The sequence below is a fragment of the Dama dama genome, chromosome 5 (assembly GCF_033118175.1).
Source record: "Dama dama isolate Ldn47 chromosome 5, ASM3311817v1, whole genome shotgun sequence".
Taxonomy (NCBI): domain Eukaryota; kingdom Metazoa; phylum Chordata; class Mammalia; order Artiodactyla; family Cervidae; genus Dama; species Dama dama.
In genome coordinates, this window is record NC_083685.1 from 117,679,315 (window position 1) to 117,707,186 (window position 27,872).

The 27,872-nt window shown below is 47.9% G+C and overlaps 1 protein-coding gene across 11 annotated transcripts; it reads right to left on the bottom strand.

Moving 5' to 3' along the window:
- Positions 1-905: 905 nt before the first annotated feature.
- On the bottom strand, positions 906-27,762 carry LOC133057632 (intercellular adhesion molecule 2-like). Of its 11 annotated transcripts, none has more exons than XR_009693057.1 (7): positions 27,623-27,739; positions 20,355-20,469; positions 18,616-18,873; positions 17,038-17,358; positions 12,678-16,385; positions 6,779-6,882; positions 5,151-5,288 (listed from the first exon to the last, which is right to left on the bottom strand). XR_009693057.1 is itself a non-coding variant. In XM_061144385.1 (6 exons), exons 3-6 carry the CDS (start codon positions 6,870-6,872, stop codon positions 2,653-2,655), a joined length of 789 nt encoding a protein of 262 aa, XP_061000368.1. In that variant the 5' UTR covers positions 6,873-6,882; positions 12,678-13,914; positions 15,074-16,202; the 3' UTR covers positions 906-2,652. The 11 variants fall into 11 exon arrangements, 5 of the variants coding, with proteins under 5 accessions (XP_061000368.1, XP_061000367.1, XP_061000369.1 ...); XR_009693058.1 differs by lacking the exon at positions 27,623-27,739 and adding an exon at positions 21,670-21,691; XM_061144385.1 differs by lacking the exons at positions 17,038-17,358; positions 18,616-18,873; positions 20,355-20,469; positions 27,623-27,739 and adding exons at positions 906-2,768; positions 3,430-3,750 and having other exon boundaries at positions 5,031-5,288; positions 12,678-13,914; positions 15,074-16,202.
- Positions 27,763-27,872: the final 110 nt, after the last annotated feature.

Genomic DNA, 27,872 nt, shown 5'->3' on the forward strand with positions numbered 1-27,872 from the left:
GAATGGCAATCCATTCCAGTATTCTTGCCAGGGGAATCCCATGGACAGAGAAGCCTGGGGGCTACAGTCCACGGGCTTGCAGAGTCGGACACGACAGAAGTGACTGAGCACCGCACAGACAGGACCAGGGGCAGGAGAGTCCGATGCTGTGGCCCGTTCCATGTGAACCATCCCCGGGTCTCCCTGGAGGGTCAACAGGAGGAGGAGACGGAGCCCCAGGAGGAGGCCCTCTGGTTTTCCACCACCACTACCCGCCCTGCCCGATGCCTGCTTTGGGCCCCCTGCTCCCCTGGCCAGGCACTCTCCCTCCCCTCCCCTTCACCAACCCTGCTTGCAGGATTCAGCTGTGATTGAGCACCACCATCCTGCATCTGGGAAAAGGGGGGTGTAAGTGAGGCTGGGACTCTGGGTGCTGTCAGGGCCTTACCCTGGTGTTGAAAGAGGTAGCCAGGGGCCAGGGGTGGTGTGGCGAGACCTGTGGGTGAATTGCTGATGCCACCCCAGGATCTCTGATGGGGGATCTCTTTTCTCTTCTCTGTCTCAGCAGAGCCATGCCCCCATCCCCACCCACCTGTGCCACGGGAACTGTGGGTGCAGATGTACCCCCGGCTTCAGGTAGGGACCGGGTGGGTGGTCAGCAGGGCCTAGGCCAGGGGATAGATCTGAATGCTGGAAGGGCCATGTGCCTTGGGGCGGTGGGGGGTGGTCTTATAATCATCACCACAGACAAGGGGGTTCTGTCCCCTCAACTTTTCTTCCTTGGGGTCCACTGAGGCAGGGGTAGTCACGGTGAGGCTGCTTCTCCCCCCAGACTACTGATAGGTTACAGTGAACGGTGTCAGACTCGTGATCTCCAAAGAAGATTTAGCTTAAGGACCAGAGACCAGACTTAATCACTCAAGAGGTTTTGTGTAGCAGAGTTTTATTAAAGTATGAAAAGGACCGAGAAAGCTTCTGACCTAGACATCAGAAGGGAACAGAGACTGCCCCCCTCGCTAGTGTTAGCAAGGGAGTTATATACTTTTTAAATTAGTTATTACAATAAATCAAAAGAATGTCTTTAGGTTGTAAAGATCTTACTAGAAACACTCCCGTAATTTACATTTTAAGATATCAGGATTAGCCCGAAGGTTTCCAGGAAGGAAAAATTGCCCTCAAGCAGGATACATAGTTGTTATATAATCCTCAGTACAGAGTTTAAACTGAGTTGTTTGTTGTAATCATCAGTTCCTCAGGTTAAAGAAAACAACGTTTTATGTGACTAAGGGCTTCCCTTATAGCTCAGTTGGGAAAGAATCTCCCTGCAATGCACGAGACCCGGGTTCAATCCCTGGGTTAGGAAGATCCCTTGGAGAAGGAAATGGCAACCCATTCCAGTATTCTTGCATAGAAGAATCTCAGGGACAGAGGAGCCTGGCAGGCTACAGTCCATGGGGTCACAAGAGTCGGACACGACTTAGCGACTAAACCAGCAACACCATGTGACTAAGAAAAAAAGATGTTTGTTCTTTCCTCCTCCTTGAGAATTCCAGGTCCCTTTCTCCTCCTCCTTGGGGACCCCAGACTTCTTATCAAGCTGCCTAGGAACTGCCTCTCTCACACTACGATGCTGAGAGCCTCAAGACATGAGAACAGACATCAGCCCTGGAGCCCGCGCCAGCTTCATCACGGAGCTGCAAACAGCCCTGGAGCCCCCGTGTCCCTCTCCTGCCCAACAGCCCCTTTCTACACCTGGCAACCCTTCTTACCTTCCCATCCCCAACCAGGCCCTCTCCCCGGGGTGAATGAGTCCCATCTCCACCACACGGAGGCCTTAAACCAACCTGATCTCAGATCCGGGTGAGAGCCCCTTAGAGCCCCGTACCGGCCCCAGAAGACACAAAAGGCCAACCCTGTCCCATTGATCGCTGCCCCGGCTGGCAGAGACCTGGGAGGCAGAGACCTGGGAGACGGAGCCCTCCCTCGACCTCCTCCCCTTACCCTCTCTCTGGATGACCAGGACTGTGGGGTCTCCATTTAGCCCAATAACAAAACTGGAGGTAAGAGGCGAGGACTGCTTTTGTTTCCATGGCTCTCCGAAGGCCCAGAGTGGTGGGGGAGGCCTGGCAGGGAGGTTCCCGGAGCCAAGCCATTGGGCCCCCACACTCACCCCTGGATGCTGGCTCTGTTGGCAGAAGAGAGAAGTCAGAGCCATGTCCTGGAGGGCCAGTGGGAACAGAGTGTCTCTCTGCCCCTCTGGGCCAGGCGGGTCTCCCCACCCTCCGTCAGGAGGAAAGAGTCACTCAGGGTCCCATGAGGCTGGGTGCCTGGTACCCGGGCGGGTCGGCCTGGGGGCACGCCAGGGCCTGGGTTTGCTGGGGCTCCGGAAGGCCTCCGAAGGAGAGGGCGGAGGAGGCAGAGGAGACATTTGGAGACAGAAGTCCAGCCAGGCCTGGTGGCTCCCCTTCCTGGCCATTCCCAGCAGGAGACACGAAGGCACAGGGTTAAGTCCAGGTGTTTGTGTTCAGGCTGTTTGCCTTGGTCCCCCAGCCAGGCTTGGACCGCACCCTAAGGAGCCACAGTGAGTTCCAGGGGCTGCCGTGCCAGTGGCCACGCCGCTCATACAGGCGGTGCCCGGTGGCTCTGTCTCAGCCTCTTCTTAGTGGCGTGCACTCAGTTGTGATGTGGCCGCCACCAGTACCGGTACAGGAGGACGAATGTCACCAACAAGAGCAGCAGGACTACCAGGATCGTGATGATGGTCACCAGCTGGTTGCTGGGCATGGGCTCTGGGGAGAGAAGCGGTAGAGGTCACACAAGTCCTCTGGTCCCAGGTGCCAGGATCAAGGGAGAACAGGCGTCCACCTGTCACCCACCCACCCACCCCTGGTCATCCTGCTGTCACTCTGCATTGCAGAGATGAGTGGCAAAAGGTGTTATCACTAGAGGGACGAGGACCGGGGTCTAGGCCGCCAGCCGGCCTCTGTGAGACCATGAGGGCAGATGGACGCAGATGGTCCCCTTGCCATGGGCTGCCAGACCTCATGGTCTGGACCGTGGCGTGGTCCAGGCCAAGCTCCTCCCTGGGCAGAGATGAGGGAGCTTTGGCCAGACTCTGAAGACAAAGAGGATCTTGGCCATCTAGGGTCACAGAAGAGCCAGGCTCCAGGGGACCTTAGGAGTCAGTCAGGTCATATTTATCATTGCAGAGAGCAGTCAAGCCCAGAGAGACGAGCTTGACTTGGTTAAGGTCATCCAGCTCACTCTTGACCAAGCAACTAGTCAGGGTCCAAGCTAGGAACTCTCCAGGAGCTCCAGGGACCCCCAGGGATCAAGTGTGGTTTCCCCGAGTGCCTCCCCGAGCTGGCAAAGAGTGGGGCAAAGGCGTTTTCTTCCCCTGAGGGGCTGAAAGTGAATGCGCCCACTCCTGATCTGTGGGCTCCCCCTCACCTTTGACTTCAAGCCTCTGGGGATCTGAGACCCTGTGGACGAGGCCACCGCCGCGAGAGCGCAGATCCATCAGGGCCTCGCATGAGAAGTTATAGAGGCCATGTTCCCTGTGAGCTGTGGTGTTGTGGGTGACCACGGCATCTTGGGGGGAAAGTGCTGTCCCCACAAAGGTCTGATTCCACAAGATGTCAGTACCACGGAGCAGGGTGACAGTGAGACCTTCGAGGGGGGCCACAGCGGAGACCCTGCACTCGATGGTGAACAGAGTCCCTACAGCCACTGAGGTGGGCGACAGTGTCAGCAGCACTTGCTTTGGAGGGTCTGCAGGAAAGCGGAAGGGAGGTCTGGTCAGGATGGGTGTGCATCTCCGCAGGCCCCACCCAGCCCAGACCATCCCCTGTGACCACTGTGTTCTCAGGAAGTGGGCTGGGGATGGAAGGAGTAAACAATTCAGGGTGAAGGATGTACTGGGTGGTAGTTTTAGGGACATGATGACTTCTGGAATAGACAAGAATGGAGGTGCCCTGGTGTCTACAAAGAAAAGGTTCAGAATCTGTTCAGTCAACTAGAAAGATAAAAGTTTGGACTGTGTCTCTTTCCTCTCCATAAATTCAATAGAAATTTCAAAAATTAAACAGTTGGATAGTTTTGTTGAGAGAGACTTAGAAGAGAGTACTCACTGGAATGGGGCCGTGAATTGTGAGATTATCAGAGGCGAGGGCAAGAGTCAGGCCTGCCTTGGATTTCAGGATCAGGTTTAAAACTATCTCTATCCCTTAGCTATTAAACTCCATGGTTCCCTGAGTTCCTGTTTTTTTTTTTGTTTTTTTTTTTTAAGATTTATTTCTTTGCTTGTTCCAGGTCTTATTTGGGGTATGTGGGATCTAGTTCCCTGACCAGGGATCAAACCTGGGTCCCCTGCATTGGGAGTGCTGAGTCTTAGCCACTGGACCACCAAGACATCTCTCTGGGATCATTTTTGAACTAGAATACCTAGCCCCCATTACCCCAGGATAATATGGTAGATTTAGGACATGTTTCTACTCATTTGATCCACTGATGACACTTCTGAGCGATACCCTGGGTGCTGAGCTTCCGAGGGAACCCCGGTCTCTCCATGATCTCTGTGGCCCGTGGGCAAGTGTGTGTGTGTGTGTGTGTGTGTGTGTGATGGTCACACATTTGCAAAGGGCCCTCAGGGGGAGATAAGACCAGGACCTCCTCTCCAGGAGGTGAATGGGTTAGTGGAGAGTGTGCTAGCCCTCCTGATGGGGTCCCTGCTGCTTCTCATGGGATGCAGGGTATTCTGGTGATGGGGTGCTCCCCAGCTGGGAGGAGACTGTGGGAAACGACTTTTAGATCCGTCTAAACCTTCCTTGGATTGTTTGCTTCTGAGCAAATCTCAAAATCCTGGTTGCTGGCAGGGTTCAAGGAGTCCAGGGGAGGGTGTGAGCAGCTTCTGAGCGTGTGGCCTGGATCCAGGAGCCCAGGGAGGTGGGGGCCACAGGGGAGTGCCCAGGAGAAGTGACAGAACAGCTCTGAGTGGGTTTGCAGACACAGGCTCCGGCCTCGGGGAGCAGGGCCCCGTGGGCGACACTCACAGAACACAGTGATGTGGAAAACTTTTGTCTCCTGCTTGCCACCGCAGGTGGAACTGCACAGGAGCTCCTCATCCTTGGAGATGTTGTAGACCTTGAACAGCTTCCACTGAGCCTGGCTCTCCAGGACAGTCTTGTTTAGGGCCGTCTCCAGAACAAGTCTCTTGGGGTCCGTACAACTGGCAGTACAGTTAATGAACTGAAACTCTCCAGACCCCACCATCAGTCGCTCTGGCCCCTCGAACGCCTTCTCACCAGACCCTGGAAGGACAGAAAACATTGGGCAGCAGACACCCCCGCTGCCCTGCCCGATGGGGCTGCCCACGATGGGCAGTCTGATCAAGGGGTGCCCTCTGCTCCTCTCTCCTTGTTCAGACATTACTGCCTCTGGTCTAGACCAAGGGGGATGTGCCCTAGTTGTCTCCCTGCCCCTGACCGCTCTCCCAGCTGGTCCCTCCAGGTGAGTCTTCTTCATGCACCTCTCCTATCCCCAAGAAGATTGTATTAGAACTCAACCCCAGCTCAAATGACCTCTCCTCTGCTAAAGCCTCCCTGAAATGGAGGTAGATCGTGTCCTCTCAGGCCCCGTGTCCATGAGTTCGGCTCCTCCCTCACTCCTTCCCTCTCTTCTGCAAATCCTTGTAGAACACCAACTGCATGGCAGGCTCTGTTCTAGGCTCTGGGGAACATCAGAGATGGAAGAAGCTCAAAGCTTGCCCTTGTGGAGCTCGCACTGCCGCGAGGGACACAGAGTAACAAACAAGGGAAGTAGCCAGCCTGTCAGTTGGCGCGATGTGCCTGGGAAAGGAAATAGGGAGTGGGGTGGGCTGTCACGTTAATACTGTGCCCTGGACAGGATTCATGAAAACACTGACATTTGAGGAAAGGAGGAAGGAGATGGGGTGGGGGAGGGGGGGCTTGGCTGCCAGGTATCTGAAGAGAGCAGAAAACCACCAGCGCCAAGACCCTGGCGGAGAAGACACTAGGATGGCTGGAGCCCAGTGAGGAAGGTGAGGAATCTGAACTGAAATTGGCCAGCTGGGCCTGTATGTGTCCTGTGTTCCTGCCAGCAACACCCACCCACCGCCACCTAGCCCTCAGCTGGGGAAAGAGAAAGATTCTGTCGGGAGAGAGAGAGAGAGCTGCCTTTGAATCCCGAGTGTGCCAGCTCTGTGGCCTTGGGCAAAGTGCTTTCCTTTTCTGAGCCTCAGTTTCTCCATCTGTCAAAGGGGCTAGTAATCCCTTTCCTGAATGGTTGTCATGAAGGCACCTGACAGGTTTTCCAAAACAGAGTGCTCACACCTGGAGGCATTCTCCTTCACCGTCCCCTGAACTCCCCAGAAGGGTCTTCGTTTTTGCTTTGATGGTCAGGAGAAGACGATGCCCTCCACTGACCTCTGCTGTCCACTGTGCCACCTCTGAAGACCAGCTGGGATCAGTGCTCACTTTCCCTTGAGCCCCAGCCTCCCTTCGTCTCCCATCAGTCTCCATGACCTGCCACATCCACTACCCTGAAGTTATGGGGCCTGTTCAACCCAAAGTGTGAAGGCCGGGTCCCCCGTCTGCTGCCCCGGGGTCATGGGGTCATGGGGAAACCAGGCTTGCATAACATCCCACACCTGTGGCGGGCAGCTGCTGTGCTCAAAGCCTCAGCGACTTCGGGACAAGGACCCCCTTCTCCAAACAACACTAGGGGAACAGGCACCCTAACCTCTGACTGGCACGCACCCAGTCTGGACCCCCAGGCTCACCTCGGCAGCAGAGCAGGGAGAGAAAGGCTGCGAGCGTTCCCCAGCCACCAAAAGGGGCCATCTCGAGTGGCATCCGCAGGCTCACAGGGAACATTGAGGACTGACTGCAGAGAGGTGAAGGGCGCCGGTCAGGGAGGCGGGGGGTGGGGGGGAGGACTTGCAGCTGCAGTCCGGAACCCCCAGCCTTCCTAAGCTGATGACCGTATTTCCTCTCATTATCTGAGTGGTCTTGGGGAGGCCACATGGAAGGCCAGCTCCGAGGGCAACAGGTCTGCAAGAAGTTGGGCAGAGGAAGCCAGGAGTCAGCTGATAAGCGGGACATACCTGCTGATAAGCAGGACTAGTCCTCCTGGCACGATCCTATGTGGGGTGGGGCGGGTACCCGAGGCTCATGTGTGTGTGATGTGTGTGCACACAGGACAGTGACCACTACAAGCCCCAAATCTGGGGAGCCCTGAATCCCACAGGACACTTTATTAGTGTCAGCAGGGGAGGGACTTTCCAAGCTGGAAAGAGGGTTTGGGAGGTGATAGCTCGACATTCTCCTCCTTCCTCTGCCCCTCCCCTCAGATTTCTGGTGATGCACACGGCCCCCAGGCACTTTCCTGTCTCTAAGCTGAATGTGACTTCACGTTACTAAGACAAGGAGGAAAGAGAAGGAAACCAGCGTTTCACTGATGCCTATTCTGTGTTAGGGACTAAGTTAAGGTTTTAATACATTGTCTCATTATCACAGCAAATCTACCAATTTTGATTGTGCATCTGAGGAATTTCAGGGCTTAGGTGAATTAATAACTTGCCTAAATCACAAAGAATTTAGGTGATCAGACTGAGGTGAGAACTTAGGAATGAGGAGTGGCTGTTGGAGAATTGGTGGCTGCCAGGGATTAAAGGGAGGGAGAAATGGACTGAAAGAGCAGAGAGGATTTTAGGACAGAGAATCTACTGTTTCCCACTACAATGGTGCACAGGTATCAGTACCCACTTGTCAAAACCCAGAGAATGTACACACCAAGACTGAACCATAACGTCAACGATGGTCTTTGGGTGATAATGACATGTCAACGCAGGTGCGTCAATCATAGGAAATGGACCACTCTGATGGGAGATGTTGATAACAGGAGAGGCTGTACGTGTTTGGGGACAGGAGGTATGTGGGAAGTCTCCACTTCCCCTAAGTTTTGCTGTAAGCCTAAAACTGCTCTTCTAAAAAGAAGTCTACTAAAAAAAAAAAATGGAGATAGTGGAGGACAGAGGAGCCTGGTGTGTTATAGTCCATGGGGTTGAAAAGAGTCGACACGACTTACAGCCTGGACAACAACAACAGAAAAATAGCTCAAACACACCACCTTGGAAGGCAGCCTTCTGGGTTAGGATGCTTGTCAGCTGTGGATTGCTGTTGAAAATGCAGGCTTTTATGACTTCCCTGGCGGTCCAGTCATTAAGACTCTGCTTCCACACAGTGGGCAAGTGCTTGATCCCTGGTCATGGAACAAACATTCCATACGCATATTCCATATGCACGTGGCATGGCCAAAAATAAAGAAAATGCAGGTTTTTAAACTCAATTTTTAGCAGGTTTAGAGGAAGTCATTTACTTGGTCATTTCTAAATTTTTTATCTCAAATTACATTTTTAAAATACGTATTTATTCAACTGCACCAAGTCTTAGTTGTGGCATGTGAGATCTAGTTCCCTGACCAGGGATGGAATCCATGCCCCATGCATTGACAGCTCGAAGTCTTAGTCACTGGATCACCAGGGAAGTTCCTCAGATTACATTTTAAAAATATTTAAACACAAAACCCAGTTCTGCATTGTTTATGAGACGCATCTAATGAGTAAGATCTTGGAATGGTTGACAGTCGAAGAGTGAAAAAAGATATACCAGGCAAAAGCTAACCAAAAGAAAAGCCAGGAAAGGTCTATTCATATCAAAGAAAAAGGAATTTTAAGACAAAAATATTTATTAGGGATACAACGAGTACCTAGATTAAATGGTCAATTCATACAGAAATTATAACTGTTGTAAACTTGTAAGCACTTAACTTGAAGGAACAACAAAGAGCAAAATTTCTTGCTATGATGATGGTTTTATCATCATTATAGCAAGAAATTTTAATACAATATCTCTCTATTATGAATAATGAAGCAAATGTGAAAAGATGCTCAACATCATTAATCATCAGGGAAAGACACATCAAAGCCACAATGAGATATCATTGCACCACTGTCAGAATGGTTATCATCAAAGACAACAAATAAAAACTTTGGCAAGGGTGTGGAGAAAAGGGAGCCCTCGTGTACTCTGGTGGGATTGTAAATTGGTGAGAATGCTGTGGAGAAAAGTACGGAGGAGCCTCAAAAAATTAAAAATAGAACTGCCATGTGATCCAGCAATTTCACTTCTGGGTATTCTCCTGAAGAAAACAAAAGCACTAATTCGACAACATATATGGACACCAATGTCCACTGTGGCATCATTTCCAATAGCCAACATGTGAAAGCCACCTGCATGTTCATCCATAGATGCATGAATAAAGATGTGGTTGGTATAACTACACAATGGACTATTATTCAGCCATAAAGAATGAAATCTTGCCATTTTTGACAACACGGACAGACCTAGAGGGTATTATGCCAAGTGCAATGACTCAGACAGAGAAAGACAAATACCATATGATCTCACATATATGCAGAATCTGAAAAACAAAACAAACAAAACCAAAAACGGGCTCCTAGGTACACAGAACAAACGGGTGGTTGCTGGAGGCAAAGGGGCCGAGTAGGATCCAAAACAGATGAATGGGATTAGGAGGTACAAAGCGCCAATTACAAAGTAAATCACAGGGATGTAACACAGCATTAGGAGTGTGGTCAGTAATATTGTAATAACTTTGCAGGGAAACAGGTGGATACTAGACTTATTGTGGTGATAATTGCATAATGTATGCAAATGCCAAACCACTGTGTAGAGCACCTGAAGGTTACATAATACCGTATATTATAAGCCAACCTAATATTTAAAGTAATGTATCTTGCAGTTCACAAAAGAAGACTACAGATCCATAGAAACAGAAAGCAGAACAGTGGTTGCCAGGGCCTGGGTGCAGGGGGAAATGGTGAGTTATGTTTAATGGATATAGACTTTCAGTTTTGTAAGATAAAAAAGTTTCGAGGTCCATCATGAAACAATGTGAATGTAACACAACCAAATGTACATTCAAAAACAGTTAAGTGGTGAATTTTATGTTATGTGTATTTTACCATAATTGAAAATTTAATGAACACAACATTGTAAATCTTCAATAAGCTTAAAAATTAAAAACTTACAAAAAGTAAAAACTTATAAATCATTTATGCCAAGGAATATGAAACCAAGTAGACCAAGTCTTAGAAAAAGTAGAACTTACCTAACTTGATTGAAGAAGAAATAAAAAGCCTGAATAGTTCTACAACTATTAAAGAAATTACATCCATAATTTGAAATCTTCCCACAAAGAAAATGTCAGGTCTAGATAGTGTTACAGAAGTTTAAGTAGGGATAATCCTAATCTACTCTTTCTGAGAATGAAAATAGCAGGAACACACCCTCTTCCTATGAGGCCAGTGTAACCTTAATACCAAAATGAGACAAGAATAGGATGAAATGGAAAAATTAGAAGCCAACGTCACTCATGAATACAAATGCAAATAAGAAAAATACAAACAGACCAAATCTAGCAGTGTATTAAAAATATTAGACATCATATCCAAGTTAAGCTTAGCTATGAAAAGTTGGTTGCACGATAGAAAAGAAAGCTGCAAATGTCATTTATTATTGTTGGGAATAGTAAACTTTGGTGCTTTATGTCACATTACTTCTGCCCTCCTCTGAAATTAGCTGCATTTACAGCAGATAATTTTCTGCAACCTGAGACTCATTTTATGTTCCATGACCCCACCTCAAGTTTATACCATATGTCTTTTTTGCTTTTTTGCTTCAGGGTCTTCAATGCTTTAGGAGTCACTTAGCTACCTGTTGCTGCTGCTGCTACTGCTAAGTCGCATCAGTTATGTCCGACTCTGTGCGACCCCATAGACGGCAGCCCACCAGGCTCCCCTGTCCCTGGGATTCTCCAGGCAATGTTTCCCAGAAGCCTAGGAGTTTCAAGTTTCCTAACATGAAACCCTCAACCAACTATAGGCCAAGAGCTAGTAGAAATATGCTCCGGCCTCTTTCTTTTGGGGAGGCAATTCTAGCCAGCATCCTGAAAGGCTTGACCTCCCTTTGCTGACACCTGCAACATCAGTTATGCATCTTCTGTTGGCTTTCTCTCCCCTGTTCCAGTCTTCTTGTTCCTTCACTCCCTACTTCCTGGCCTCAATAATTCAGTAATCTACCTGAAATAATCTACCTGAACTGAAGTCCTTGATGCAGGCTCTACTTGAAGGAGCCCAGGCTAAAAACTTATGTTACAGACTTAAGAAGAACAAAACACATGATCATCTTAACAGATCTAGAAAAAAAAATGATGACATTCAATATTCTTTCATGATAAAAGCTCTTAGCAGACTAGAAGGAAATATCCTTAAAATGATAAAGGAAACTTAGAAAAAGTTTGCACATGTACTATTATTTTTTTAACATCTGTATTATTTTTCTAATGAGTAAATCTTAGGAACATTTCCTTTAAAATCTGGAACCAAACAAGGATGCCCACTATCTTTGCTTCTATGTTAACATTTTGCCAGAGGTCCTTGAGAGTATAGTAAGATAAGAAAAGGAAACTAAAGGCCTAGGGATGGGAAAAGAGCAAAATCATCAGTATTTTCATATGATATGGTTGCCTAGATAGAACATTCAAATGAATGATCAGACAAAGATTCATATAATCAGAGATTTTAGCAAGACAGCTAGCTGTAAGATCAATATCCAAAAAGAAATTGCTTTTGTATAGAACAGTAACATAAAAAATGTAATTTAGGACTTCCCTGGTGGTTGAGTGGTTAAGACTCTGCACTTACACTGCAGGGGCCACAGGTTTGATCCCTAGTCAGGGAAGTTCTGCATGCTGCATGGAGTATCCAGGGAAAAAAAAGTAATTTTAAAAGCATACTACATTATAGCAGCAAAAAGATAGAAGTAATACATATACAGAAACAAAAAGATAGCAGAATATAAGATCTATAGTAAGAATGTTATAAAACACTATTGAAAGACAGTAAATACAATTTAAATAAATGTAGACCAGCCCATGTTTATGACTAAGGGATTCAATGTTATAAAGAGGACAATTCTCTTCCTACAGATTTAATGATATTTCAATAGATCTAAATAAGGGATTTCATGGAAAACAAAAGATGATTCTAAACATTATTATGGAAAGAACAAAAGGACCAAGACACCCCTAAAGAAGAATAAAATGAGGGGATTTGCCCTACTAGACATGAAGACTTACTGCAAAATAAAATTTTAGTGTAGCTGAAGGCAAATTAACCAATGGAACAAAGTGCCCAGAAATAGTCTTGCATGAAACACACACCTGACAAAAATGGCACTGTAAAACACTGGGTGAAGAAGGAGATAAAAGTAAATGATGCTTGAACTGGACCCACGTGGGCCATGGTGGGAAGGCAGTTCACGCTTCTAAGACAGTTATGTGGTTGACAGAGCAGGAGAGGAAGAGAAAGGACGAAAAGAGAAAATAACCACAAAGCAATAGGCTGTTGGACTCAGAGAGATGGCTGACGTGAGCTCCTCATGCAAGGGCCAACCAGCCGGAGGAAATTTTGTAGCAGCTCCAGCCCCTGGGCTTATGGGCAGACAGGGAGGGAAAGAAGAACTCAAGTGTTGATTGACAATCTATCCCAAGCCCTTTCCACTGTGCCAAGAGGGAAGCGGGGAGCATCACCTTACCTGTATCAGCAAACGGGTGCTGCCGTGATAGGTAAACAGGGTGGCCGAGGTCCAGCTTCCAGCAGCCGTTGTTCCCTGGGCTGCTGCTGGTTCAACAAGTGCTACCTGGTTTTTGACTGATTTCCCTTCTCAGAAGTCACGTGCTTCCTGTCCTAGCTCTGACATCCTCACATCACTTTCTGTTTGTTATCTCTTGTTTTAAGCCCTGGTAAATACATACTGGGGCTTCCCAGGGGGCTCATTGTTTAAGGATCTGTCTGCCAATGTGGGAGCCGATTCCTGAATCAGGAAGATCCCCTGGAGAATGAAATGACACCCCACTCCAGTGTTCTTGCCTGGGAAATCCCAAGGACAGAGAAATCTGGCGGGGTATAGTGCATGGGGTCCCAAATAGTCAGACACAACTGAGCATGCATGCATGCATTCAAGGGACTAAGACAGTTGAGGCCACAAATGCTGAAGATCCCCTGGTTGGGGATCTTAATTCCTCAACCAGGAATTAAGCTCGGGTCACGGCGGTGAAAATGCTACTAACCACTGGACCAGCAGGAAATTCCCTCTGCACCCTTTTTTTTGATGTGTGGTTTCTGTGCTCCTGGGGGCCTTTGAGGAATGAGACAGATCCAGGATGAGCCGCCCACTGAACCCCTGCAGGAGCCTTGTCAACATCAGGGAGCAAGGTCTTCCCTGTATTCGACATGCCCAACCACCAAACACTTCTACTTCCAATTAAGCACGATTGTTCTGAGATCTTTTCACATCTGCCACTTCACATAACAATCAAAAGAGTAGCTTTGTGCCAAGAGGCAGAGTTTCAGAGCTGGGTGCCAGGCAGCCAGCTGGGCTCACCCACAAGCAGAGGTTTTACTCTCACAGGCCTGCCCCTCAGCGCCTACCACTGAAAGTCCTGGCTTAGCAAAGACACAAATGAGGATGCATCTGGGACCAAGACAGGGCTTTCCCAGTGGCCAAGTGGTAAAGAATCTTCCTGCCAATGCAGGAGATGCAGGAGGCTGGGTTTCGATCCCTGGGTAGGAAGATCCCCCAGAGGAGGGAATGGCAATCCATTCCAGTATTCTTGCCAGGGGAATCCCATGGATAGAGAAGCCTGGGGGCTACAGTCCACGGGCTTGCAGAGTCGGACACGACAGAAGTGACTGAGCACCGCACAGACAGGACCAGGGGCAGGAGAGTCCGATGCTGTGGCCCGTTCCATGTGAACCATCCCCGGGTCTCCCTGGAGGGTCAACAGGAGGAGGAGATGGAGCCCCAGGAGGAGGCCCTCTGGTTTTCCACCACCACTACCCGCCCTGCCCGATGCCTGCTCTGGGCCCCCTGCTCCCCTGGCCAGGCACTCTCCCTCCCCTCCCCTTCACCAACCCTGCTTGCGGGATTCAGCTGTGATTGAGCACCACCATCCTGCATCTGGGAAAAGGGGGGTGTAAGTGAGGCTGGGACTCTGGGTGCTGCCAGGGCCTTTTTCTGGGGCTGGAAGAGCTGGCCAGGGGCTGGGGGTGGGGTGGGAAGACTTGTGGGTGAAATTGCTGATGCCACCCTGGGAACTCTGATGGGGGGGGCGGTTTCTTTTCTTTTCTCCACTTCAGTTGAGCTGTGCCCCTAACCCCACCCACAAGTGCCACGGGAACTGTGGGTGCAGATGTACCCCTGGCTTCAGATAGGGACTGGGCAGGTTGTCAGCAGGGCCGGGGCCAAGGAGTGGATCCGAAGGTAGGAAGGGCCATGTGCACTGGGGAGGTGGGGGGCGGTCTTATGTCATCACCACAGACAAGAGCTCTGTCCCCTTAACTCTTCCTTGGGGTCCACTGAGGCAGGGGGCAGTCACGATGAGGATGCTTCTTCCCCCAGACCACTACAATGCCAAGAGCCTCGTGATATGAGAACAGACATTAGCCCTGGGGCCCAGGCCAGCTTCATCGCCAAGCTGGAAACAGCCCTGGAGGCCCTGTGTCCCTCTCATGCCTGCCAACCCCTTTCTACACCTGGCAACCCTTCTTACCTTCCCATCCCCAACCAGGCCCTCTCCCCAGGGTGAATGAGTCCCATCTCCACCACAGGTTGAACCAACCTGATATCTGATCCAGGTGAGAGCCCCTTAAAGCCCCGTCCAGGCCCCAGAAGCCACAAAAGGCCAACCCTGTCCCGTTGATTGCTGCCCCGGCTGGCAGAGGCCTGGGAGACGGAGCCCTCCCTTGACCTCCTCCCCTTCCCCTCTCTCTGGATGACCAGGACTGCGGGGTCTCCATTTAGCCCAATAACAGAACTGGGGGTAAGAGGTGAGGACTGCTTGGTTTCCATGGCTCTCCGAAGACCCAGAGTGATGGGGGAGGCCTGGCAGGGAGGTTCCCGGAGCCAAGCCACTGGGCCCCCACACTCACCCCTAGATGCTGGCTCTGTGGGCAGAAGAGAGAAGTCAGAGCCATGTCCTGGAGGGCCATGTGGCAACAGAGTGTCTCTCTGCCCCTCTGGGCCAGGCAGGTCTCCCCACCCTCCGTCAGGAGGAAAGAGTCACTCAGGGTCCCATGAGGCTGGGTGCCTGGTGCCCGGGTGGGTCAGCCTGGGGGCATGCCAGGGCCTGGGTTTGCTGGGGCTCTGGAAGGCCTCCGAAGGAGAGGGCGGAGGGGGCAGAGGAGACATTTGGAGACAGAAGTCCAGCCAGGCCTGGTGGCTCCCCTTCCTGGCCATTCCCAGAAGGAGACACGAAGGCACAGGGTTAAGTCCAGGTGTTTGTGTTCAGGCTGTTTGCCTTGGTCCCCCAGCCAGGCCTGGACCGTACCCTAAGGAGCCACAGTGAGTTCCAGTGGCCGCCGTGCCAGTGGCCACGCCACTCATACAGGCGGTGCCCGGTGGCTCTGTCTCAGCCTCTTCTAAGCGGCGTGCACTCAGTTGTGACGTGTCCACCGCCGGTGCCACCTCTCAGTTCAGTTCAGTTCAATCGCTCAATCATGTCCAACTCTTTGCAACCTTATGGACTGCAGCACGCCAGACCTCCCTGTCCCTCACCAACTCCCGGAGTTCACTTGAACTCATGTCCATTGAGTAGATGATGCCATCCAATCATCTCATCCTCTGTCATCCCCTTCTCCTCCCGCCTTCAATCTTTCTCAGCATCAGGGTTTTTTCAGATAACTCAGTTTTCACATCAGGTGGCCAAAGTATTGGAGTTTCAGCTTAAGCATCAGTCCTTCCAATGAATATTCAGGACTGATCTCCTTTAAGATGGACTGGTTGGATCTCCTTGCAGTCCAAGGGACCCTCAAGAGTCTTCTCCAACATCACTGTTCAAAACCATCAATTCTTCGGCACTCAGCTTTCTTTATAGTCCAACTCTAACATCCATACATGACTAGTGGAAAAACGATAGTTTTGACTAGACAGACCTTTGTTGGCAAGGTAATGTCTCTGCTTTTTAATATGCTGTCTAGGTTGCTCATTATTTTTCTTCCAAGGAGCAAGCGTCTTTTAATACCATGGCTGCAATCACCATCTGCAGTGATTTTGGAGCCCCCCAAAATAAAGTCAGTCACTGTTTCCATTGTTTTCCCCATGTATTTTCCATGAAGGGATGGGACCAGTGATGACGCCACCTCTGGTTGAAGACAGAGCACAGGAGGACGAATGTCACAAACAGGAGCAGCAGCACTCTCACGATCACGATGATGATCACCATCTGTTTGTTGGGCACGGGCTCTGGGGAAGGAAGGGGTAGAGGTCACAGAAGTCCTCTGATCCTAATTTCCAGGCTCAAGGGGGAGTATCAGTCCACCCATCACCCATCCACCCACCCCCGGGCATCCTGCTGTCACTCAGCATTGCAGGGATGAGTGGCAAAAGCAGAAAAGAGGACCAGGTTCCAGGCCTCCAGCCGGCCTCTGTGAGACCATGAGGGCAGATGGACTCAGATGGTCCCCTTGCCATGGGCTGCCAGACCTCATGGTCTGGACCGTGGCGTGGTCCAGTCCAAGCCCCTCCCTGGGGAGAGATGAGGGAGCTTCAGCCAGACTCTCTGACGACAAAGAGAATCTTGGCCATCTAGGGTCACAGAAGAGCAGGGCTCCAGGGGACCTTAGGGATCAGTCAGGTCAAATTTATCATTGCAGAGAGTGGTCAAGGCCAGAGAGAGGAGCCTGACTTGGTTAAGGTCACCCAGCTCACTCATTACCAAGCAACTAGTCAGGGTCCAAGCTAGGAACTCGCCAAGAGCTCCAGGGAACCCCAGGGATCAAGTGTCATTTCCCCGAGTGCCTCCCCTGAGCGGGCAGAGAGTGGGGCAAAGGCGTTTTCTTTCCCTGAGGGGCTGAAAGTGAATGCGCCCACTCCTGATCTGTGGGCTCCCCCTCACCTTTGACTTCAAGCCTCTGGGGATCTGAGACCCTATGGACGAGGCCACCGCCGCGAGAGCGCAGATCCATCAGGGCCTCGCACGAGGAGTTATAGAGGCCGTCTTCCCTGGGAGCTGTGCTGTTATGGGTGACCACGGCATCTTGGGGGGAAAGTGCTGTCCCCACAAAGGTCTGATTCCACAAGATGTCAGTACCATGGAGCAGGGTGACAGTGAGACCTTCGAGGGGGGCCACAGCGGAGACCCTGCACTCGATGGTGAACAGAGTCCCTACGGCCACTGAGGTGGGCGACAGCGTCAGCAGCACTTGCTTTGGAGGGTCTGCAGGAAAGCGGAAGGGAGGTCTGGTCAGGATGGGTGTGCATCTCCGGCAGGCCCCACCCAGCCCAGACCATCCCCTGTGACCACTGTGTTCTCAGGAAGTGGGCTGGGGATGGAAGGAGTAAACAATTCAGGGTGAAGGATGTACTGGGTGGTAGTTTTAGGGACATGATGACTTCTGGAATAGACAAGAATGGAGGTGCCCTGGTGTCTACAAAAAAAGGTTTAGAGTCTGTTCAGTCAACAAGAAAGATAAAAAAGTTTGGGCTGTGTCTCTCTCCTCTCCATAAATTCAACAGAAACTTCAAAAATTAAACAGTTGGATAGTTTTGTTGAGAGAGACTTAGAAGGGAGTACTCACTGGAATGGGACCGTGAATTGTGAGATTCTTCAGAGGCAGGGGCAAGAGTCAACCTGCCTTGGATTTCAGGATCAGGTTTAAAACTATCTCTATCCCTTAGCTATTAAACTCCATGGTTCCCTGAGTTCCTGTTTTTTTTTTTTTAAAGATTTATTTCTTTGGTTGTTCTAGGTGTTAGATAGGGTATGTGGGATCTAGTTCCCTGACCAGGGATCAAACCCGGGTTCCCTGCATTGGGAGTGCTGAGTCTTAGCCACTGGACCACCAAGACATCTCTCTGGGATCATTTTTGAACTAGAATACCTAGCCCCCATTACCCCAGGATAATATGGTAGATTTAGGACATGTTTCTACTCATTTGATCACTGATGACAGTCCTGAGCGATACCCTGGGTGCTAAGCTTCCGAGAGAACCCTGGTCTATCCATGGTCTCTGTGGCCTGTGGGCAGGTGTGTGTGTGTGTGATGGTCACACATTTGCAAAGGGCCCTCAAGGGGAGATAAGACCAGAACCTTCTCTCCAGGAGGTGAATGGGTTACTGGAGAGTGTGCTAGCCCTCCTGATGGGGTCCCTGCTGCTTGTCACAGGATGCAGGGTGTTCTGGTGATGGGGTCCTCCCCAGCTGGGAGGAGACTGTGGGAAATGACTTTTAGATCTGTCTAAACCTTGCTTGGATTGTTTGCTTCTGAGCAAATCTCAAAATCCTGGTTGCTGGCAGGGTTCAAGGAGTCCAGGGGAGGGTGTGAGCAGCTTCTGAGCGTGTGGCCTGGATCCAGGAGCCCAGGGAGGTGGGGGCCACAGGGGAGTGCCCAGGAGAAGTGACAGAGCAGCTCTGAGTGGGTTTGCAGACACAGGCTCCGGCCTCGGGGAGCAGGGCCCCGTGGGCGACACTCACAGAACACAGTGATGTGGAAAACTTTTGTCTCCTGCTTGCCACCGCAGGTGGAACTGCACAGGAGCTCCTCATCCTTGGAGATGTTGTAGACCTTGAACAGCTTCCACTGAGCCTGGCTCTCCAGGACAGTCTTGTTTAGGGCCGTCTCCAGAACAAGTCTCTTGGGGTCCGTACAACTGGCAGTACAGTTAATGAACTGAAACTCTCCAGACCCCACCATCAGTCGCTCTGGCCCCTCGAACGCCTTCTCACCAGACCCTGGAAGGACAGAAAACATTGGGCAGCAGACACCCCAGCTGCCCTGCCCGATGGGGCTGCCCACGATGGGCAGTCTGATCAAGGGGTGCCCTCTGCTCCTCTCTCCTTGTTCAGACATTACTGCCTCTGGTCTAGACCAAGGGGGATGCGCCCTAGTTGTCTCCCTGCCCCTGACCGCTCTCCCAGCTGGTCCCTCCAGGTGAATCTTCCTCATGCACCTCTCCTATCCCCATGGAGATTATATTCGAACTCGTCCCCCAGCCCAAATGACCTCTCCTCTGCTAAAGCCTCCCTGAAATGGAGGTGGATCGTGTCCTCTCAGGCCCCGTGTCCATGAGTTCGGCTCCTCCCTCACTCCTTCCCTCTCTTCTGCAAATCCTTGTAGAACACCGACTGCATGGCAGGCTCTGTTCTAGGCTCTGGGGAGCATCAGAGATGGAAGAAGCTCAAAGCTTGCCCTTGTGGAGCTCGCACTGCCGCGAGGGACACAGGGTAACAAACAAGGGAAGTAGCCAGCCTGTCAGTTGGAGTGATGTGCCTGGGAAAGGAAATAGGGAGTGGGGCGGGGCTGCCACATTAATACTGTGCTCTGGACCGATTTGACGGAAATGGTGACATTTGAGCAAAGGATGAAGGAGATGGGGAGAACTTGGCTGGAAGGTATCTGCAGAGGGCAGAGAACCATCAGCGCTAAGACCCTGGGCAGAGAGGAGACCAGGATGGTCGGGCCCAGTGAGGAAGAAGGCCAAGAATCTGAACTGATCTCGGCCAGCTGGGCCTGTGCTGTGGCCTGTGCTCCCACCACACCCGCATGCCCCACCTAACCCTCAGCTGGGGCTAGAGGGAGGCTCTGCAGGGAGCGAGAGAGAACTGCATTTGAATCTAAGTTTGCTGGCTCTGTGGCCTTGGGCAAAGTGCCTTCTCTTTCTGAGCCTCAGTTTTTCCATCTGTCAAATGGGTTAGTAATCCCTTTCCTGCATGGTTGCCATGAAAGCACCTGGCAGGTTTTCCAAAACAGAATACTGAGCACATGGAGGCATTCTCCTTCACTGTCCCCTGGACTCCCGGGAAGGGGCTTCGTTTCCACTTTGATGGTCAGCAGAAGACGATGCCCTCCACTGACCTCTGCTGTCCACTGGGCCACCTCTGAAGATCAGCTGGGATGTGCCCTCACCTTCCCTTGAGCCTCAGCCTCCCTTCATCTCCCCATCAGTCTCCACGACCTGCCACATCCACACACCCTGAAGTTATGGGGCCTGTTCAACCCAGTGTGTGAAGACCAGGACCCCAACCTGCTGCCCCAGGGTCACGGGGTCATGGGGAAACCAGGCTCACAGAGCAGCCCACACCCGTGGCGGGTGGCCGCTCTGCTCAAAGCCTCAGAGACTTCAGGACCAGGACCCCCTTCTCTGCCCGATACCAGGGGTACAGGTGACCTACCCTCTGGCTGGCACACACCCAGTCGGGATCTCCAGGCTCACCTGGGCCTCAGATCAGGGCGAGAAAGGCTATGAGCAGTCCCAAGCCATCCCCAGGCACCAAAAGGGGACATCTCGAGTGGCGTCCACAGGTTTGCAGGGAATAGCTGAGGACTGCCTGGAGAGACGTGAAGGGCACTGGTCAGGAAGGGGTGACCTGCAGCTGCAGTCCGGAACTCCCAGCCTTGTGTAAGCTGATGACCGTATTTCCTCTCATTATCTGAGTGGTCTTGGGGAGGCCACATGGAAGGCCAGCTCCCAGGGCCACAGGTCTACGAGAAACTGGGCAGAGGAAGCCAAGAAGCAGCTGATAGGTGGGACATAGCCTAGTCCTCCTGGCACGCTGCCATCAGGGATGGGCAAGCACCCGGGGCTCATGTGTGTGCGACATGTGTGTGCACACAGGACAGTCACCGCTACAAGCCCCAAATCTGGAGAGCCCCGAATCCCACAAGACTCATTACTGGGGTCAAGAAAGCAGGGACTTTCCAAGCTGGAAAGAGGGTTTGGGAGGCGATAGCTCAACATTCTCCTTCCTCTGCCCCTCCCCTCAGATTTCTGGTGATGCACACGGCCCCCTGCACTTTCCTGTCTCTTTTCTTAGCTGAATGTGATTTCACGTTACTAAGACAAGGAAGAAGGAGAAGGAAACCAGCGTTTCACTGATGCCTATTCTCTGTTAGGGACTAAGTTATGGTTTTAATACATTGTCTCATTATCACAGCAAATCTTCCAATTTTGATTGTGCAGCTGAGGAAGTTCAGGGCTCAGGTGAATTAATAACTTGCCTAAATCACAAAGAATTTAGGTGATGGGACTGAGGTGAGAACTTAGGAATGAGGAGTGGCTGTTGGAGAATTGGTGGCTGCCAGGGATTAAAGGGAGGGAGAAATGGACTGAAAGAGCAGAGAGGATTTTAGGACAGAAAATCTACTGTTTCCCACTACAATGGTGCACAGGTATCAGTACACACTTGTCCAAACCCAGAGAATGTACACACCAAGACTGAACCGTAATGTCAACGATGGTCTTTGGGTGATAATGACATGTCAATGCAGGTGCGTCAATCATAGGAAATGGACCACTCTGGTGGGGGATGTTGATAATAGGAGAGACTGTACATGTGTGGGGACAGCAGGTATGTGGGAAGTCTCTACTTCCCCTAAGTTTTGCTGTAAGCCTAAAACTGCTTTTTTTTAAAAAATGGAGATAGTGGAGGACAGAGGAGCCTGGTGTGTTATAGTCCATGGGTTTGAAAAGAGTCAACACAACTTAGAGACTGAACAACAACAACAGAAAAATAGCTCAGACACGCCACCTTGAACGACAATCTTCTTGGTTAGGATTCTTGTCAACTATGGATTTTTGTTGAACATGCAGGCTTTTAGGATTTTCCTGTTAGGGTTTCCCTGGTGTCCAGTTGTTAAGACTCTTCGCTTCCACACAGAGGGTGAGCCTTGGATCCCTAGTCTTTTATCCCCTAGGAATTAACATTCCATATGCGCATTGCATGGCCAAAAAGAAAGAAAATGCAGGCTTTTAAACTCAGTTTTTAGCGGGGTTTATAGGGAGTCATTTGCTCAATCATTCCTAAATTCTCATCTCACATTACATTTTTGAAATATTCAAACACAAAACTTAGATCTACATTTTTTATGAGGCACATCTAATGAATAAGAGTGTGGAATGGTTGAAAGTCGAAGAATGGTAAAAGATACACCAGGCAAAAAACCTAACCAAAATAAAACCAGGAAAGGTCTGTTCGTATCAAGCAAAAAGGAATTTTAAGACAAAAATGTTTGTTAGGGAGAGAGTGAGTACCTAGATTAAAGGATCAGTTCATCTGGAAATTATAAGAGTTCTAAACTTGTAAGCACTTAGTTTGAAGGAACAGCAAAGAGATAAAATCATGATATAGCAAGAAATTTTAATACAACATCTCTCTATTATGAATAATGAAGCAAATGTGAAAAGATGATCAACATCATTAATCATCAGGGAAATGCAAATCGAAACCACATTGAGATATCACCCACCACTGTCAGAAAGGTTATCATCAAAAAGAGAACAAATAAAAAGCATTGGCAAGGTTGTAGAAGAGGGAACCCTCTTGTACTCTTGGTGGGGTTGTAAATTGGTGCAACTGCTGTGGAAAAAAGTGTGGAGGTGCCTCAAAACATTAAAAATAGAACTGCCATACGATCCAGCAATTTTACTTCTGGGTATTCTTCTGAAGAAACCAAGAGCACTAATTCAAAGACATATATACACACAAATGTTTACCGTGGCACCATTTCCAATAGCCAACATGTGGAAGCAAATTAAGTGTTCATCAATGGATGCATGGATCAAGATGTGGTTGTATATCTACACAACGGAATATTATTCAGCCATAAAGAATGAAATCTTGCCATTTTCAACAACACAGATGGACCTGGAGGGTGTTATGCTAAGTGCAGTGAAACAGACAAGGACAATTACCACATATGATCTCACTTGTATGTGGAATCTGAAAAACAAAACAAACAAAACCAGAACCAGGCTCCTAAATACAGACAATGAAAGGGTGATTGCTGGAGACTAAGGGGCTGAGAGGGTCCAAAATAGGCGAATGGGATTGAGAGGTACAAAGCGCCAACTATAAAATAAACCACAGGGGTGTAACACAACACAGGGAATATGGTCAAATAATATTTTGATAACTCTGTATGGAGAGAGGTGGATACTAGACTCATTGTGGTGATAATTTCAAAATGTATGCAAATACCAAACCACTGTGTAGAACATCTGAAGCTTACATAATATTGTACATTATAGGCCAACCTAAAAATTTTAAATAATATATCTAGTAGTTCACAGAGAAGATCATACAGATTCATAGAAACAGAAAGTAGAACAGTGGATGCCAGGGCCTGGGGGCAGGGGGGGAATGGTGAGCTGTTTGTTTAATGGGTACAGAGTTTCAGTTTCACAAGTTAAAAAAGTTTCAAGATCCATTATGAAACATTGTGAATGTAAGACAACCATATGTACATTTAAAAATGGTACAGGGGTGAAATTTATGTTGTGTGTATTTTACCATAATGGAACATTTAATTAATACAATGTTGTAAATCAATTACACTTCAATAAAGTTAAAAATTAAAAGACTATAAATCATTTATGCAAAAAAAAATCATTTATGCCAAGAAATATGAAACCAAGTAGACCAAATCTTAGAAAAAGTAGAACTTACCTAACTTGATTGAAGAAGAAATAAAAAGCCTGAATAGTTCTACAACTATTAAAAAATTACATCCATAATTTGAAATTTTCCCACATAGAAAACATCAAATCTAGACAGTGTTACAGAAGTTTAAGTAGGGATAATTCTAATTTTACAAAAGCTCTTTCTGAGAATGGAAATAGCAGGAACAGTGTAACCTCTCTTTCTTTGAGGCCAGTGTAAACTTAACACCAAAATGAGACAAATTAGGATGAAACAGAAAAATTAAAATTAAGTTATAAAATTATGATTTTATATTATGTCTTATATTCAATTTTAATTTATATTATAAATATACTTTTATATATTATATTTATATTATACACATTTTGTTTATATTATATATTTATGTTATATTTTATATTCACTCATGAATATAAAAGAAAAATAAGAAAAATACAAACCTAGCAATGTATTAAAAATATTAGACATCATATCCAAGTTAGGCTTAGCTATGAATAGTTGGTCGAACAATAGAAGAGAAAGCTATGAAGGTCATTTATTATTGGTGGTAATAGTAAACTTTGGTGCTCTATGTTACATTGCTTATGCGTGCCTCTAAAATCAGCTGCATTTACAGTAGATAATTTCCTGCAGCCTTAGACTCATCTTATGCTCCAGGGTCCCACCTCAAGTTTACACAGTGTTTCTCTTTGCTTTTCTTCCTCAGTCTTCTTCAATGCTTTAGGAGTCACTTAGCTACCTACTAGTGTTTCCCAGAAGCCTAGGAGTGTCAAGTTCCCTAACATGAAACCCTCAACCAACAAGAGGCCAAGAACTGGCAGACACAGCTCCAGCCTGGTTCTTTTGGATAGGCGATTCTGGCCAGCATCCTGTAGACCTATCAGAGGTCCCGACAGACTTGAACTTCCTTTGCTGACACCTGCAACATCAGTTATGCATAGTCTATTGGCTTTCCCTCCTTCCCTGCCCCAGTCTTCCTGTTCTTTATTTCCTGCTTCCTGGCTTCAATAATTAAATAATCTACCTGAAATAATCTACCTGAGCTGTAGCCCTTGTTGCAAGCTCTACTTTTGAAGAGCCCAGACTAAAAACTTACATTATAGTTTTAAGAAGAAAAAACATATGATCATCTTAATAGATCTAGGGGAAAAAAATGATGACATTCAACATTCTTTCATGACAAAAGCTCTGAGCAAGCTAGATGGAAATGTCCTTAATGTGATAAAGGAAAATCAGAGAAAGTTTTCATATGTACTATTATTTATTTTACATATGTATTATTTTCTTTGATGAGGAAATTTTAGGACATTTCCTTTAAATTCCAGAACCAGACAAGGATGACAACTATCTCTGCTTCTATGTAACATTTTCCCACAGGTGCTAGACAATATAGTAAGACAAGAAAAAGAAATTAAAGGCCTAGGCATGGGAAAAGAGTAAAACCATCAGTATTCTCATATGATATGGTTGCCTAGGTAGAAAATACAAATGAATGATCGACTGGATGAATGATTCAACATAAGAGATTTTCTCAAGACGGTTAGCTGTGAGACCAATATCCAAAAAGAAATTGCTTTTGTGTATAACAGTAATGTACAAAAATGTAATTTAGGACTTTCCTGATGGTCCAGTGGTTAAGACTCTACACTTATACTGCAGCGGCCACAGGTTTGATCCCTGGTCAGAGAAGTTCTGCATGCTGCATGGAGCATCCAGGGGAAAAAAGTAATTTAAAAAGCACACAATGTATAGTAGCAAAAAGATAAAAATTATATATATATATGTATATATATATACAGAAGCAAAAAGATAGCAAAATGTACATAAGACCTATAGTAAGAAAGTTATAAAACACTATTGAAAAACATTAAGTGCAATTTAAATAAATGTAGAACCAGCCCATGTTCATGACTAAGAGAGTCAATATTATAATGAGGACGATCCTCTTCCCATAGATTTAGTGAAATTCCGATGGGTCCTAATAAGGGTTTCATGGTACACAAAAGATAATTCTAAAACTTACTATGGAAAGAACAAAAGGACCAAGACACTCCTAAAGAAAAATAAAATGTGGGAATTTGCTACTAGTATTAAGACTTACTATAAAATATGATATTAGTATAGATGTAGGTAGATTAACCAATGGAACAGCATAAAGTGCCTAGAAATAGACTTGCATGAAACTCTGACACATGGCAAAACTGGCATTGTAGATCACTGGGTGAAAGAAGGATATATAAATAAATGATGCTAGATCAAGTTAACTATATGGAGAAAAAAGATGGGAAATGTATCCCTACCTCACATGGAATGAAGAAATCAATTCTATCTAATTTAAAGATTCATATGTAAAAGAACTTTTTAAAACTTTAAAAACTTTTATAAGAAAATATGTTTAGTTGCTAAGTCATGTCCAACTCTGTGACCCTATGGACTGTAGACCACCAGGTTCCTCTGTCCATGGGATTTCCCAGGCAAGGATACTGGAGTGGGTTGCCACTTCCTACTTCAGGAGGCTTTTCTGATCCAGGGGTCAAACCCTCAGCTCCCGCAGCGGCTCTTGCATTGCAGGCAGATTCTTTACTGTTGAACCACTGGGAAGCCCTTGAGAAAATATAGGAAAGTATTTTTATGTCCTTGGGGCAAGGAAAGACTTCCTAAGCAAGACCTCAAGATCACCACTGCTAGAATAAACAACTGGTAATTTTGAGTATATGAAAGATATGATGAACATTTCAAAGAGAACAAAATGTCTCAGCTAATGAAAAGATGCTTTCACTCAATAAGAGCAAGGGAAATTAAAACCACAATGAGGAACCACTTTACATCTACTAGATTGGCAAAAGTTAAGAAAGTCAACAAGACCAATTGTTGGAGAGGCTGTGGGTCAATAGGAACTCGTATATTGCTGGTGAGAGTGTATTTTGGTTCTCTGAGAAATAACGAGGCATTATCTTCTAATGCTGAATAGTGTTATATCCTATAACCCCCAATTCCACCCTTAGATATATGCCCTAGAGAAACTCTTGCACTAAGAATCAGAAGACCTGTCCTCTTTTTACTATCTGTGTGACCCTGAGCAAGTCACTTTATGTCTGTGTGCCTCAGTTTTCTCCTCTGTAAAATGGGATTAACCATAGCACGTTCCTTATGGGAATGGTGTGTGGATTAAACTAATTAAATGACAATATTTAAAAGTATTTGAAACAGTAGCTGGCACACAGAATATGTTCTATAACTATTTCATAAAATGAAATAAATGGATGTGATAAAGCACTAAATTAAAAGAATCAAGAGAACAGTAGAAACAGACTTTGGGAGGGTGGTTATTTATGTCTGGGTGGGAGGTGAGTAGCACAGTAGGTAGACAGAAAGTTTAGCGGTAGTTCATCCTTGGGTTGAGTGTTGGGTTCAGGGCTGTTCATTATATTATCTTCACGTACAATGCACATGCATGTTACATAGATGTGTTCAGTATGTGTCACATATTAAATTCTACAAAAAGAATACAAAGGGGAAAGAGAAATTCCTACATGTCTAGAAAGAAGAGGCTCCTTGAGACTATGAACCACAGGATAGGAAAGTCCCTTCTAAACAGGTAGGACTTCATTGAATGGGATTCATCAGGAACCTTGGGTGTGACCCCAAGAGACTGGAGACTATACTTGTCCCCTAAGCACCAGCTCTGAGCTCAGTCCAGATGACTTGGGCCCGAGTGGGCAATGGTGGGGAGGCAGCCCCACGCTTCTAAGTCAGTTATGTGGTTGACAGAGCAGGAGAGGAAGAGAAAGGACAAAAACAGGAAACAACCACAAAGCAATACCCTGCTGGACTCAGAGAAACGGCTGACGTGAGCTCCTCATGCAACGACCGACCAGTCGAAGGAAATTCTGCTGCATATCAGCCCCTGGGCTTATGGGGGGCCTGGAAGGGGTGGGTGAGGCCCCGGGGAAGGGCAAAAACAAGAACTCAAGTGTTGATTGACAATCTATCCCAAGCCCTTTCCACTCTGCCAAGAGGGAAGCAGGGAGCATCACCTTACCTGTATCACCTAACGGGTGTCGCCGTGATGGGGAAAGAGGGTGGCCGGGGTCCAGCCTCCAGCAGCCATTGTTCCCTGGGCTGCTGCTGGTTCAATGAGTGTCACCTGGTTTTTGACTGAATTCCTCTCTCAGAAGTCACGTGCTTCCTGTCCCAGCTCTGATATCTGACTATGACTTTCTGTTTATTACCTCTTGCTTTAAACCACAATAAATACACACCAGGGCTTATAGGTGAAGAATCCACCTGCC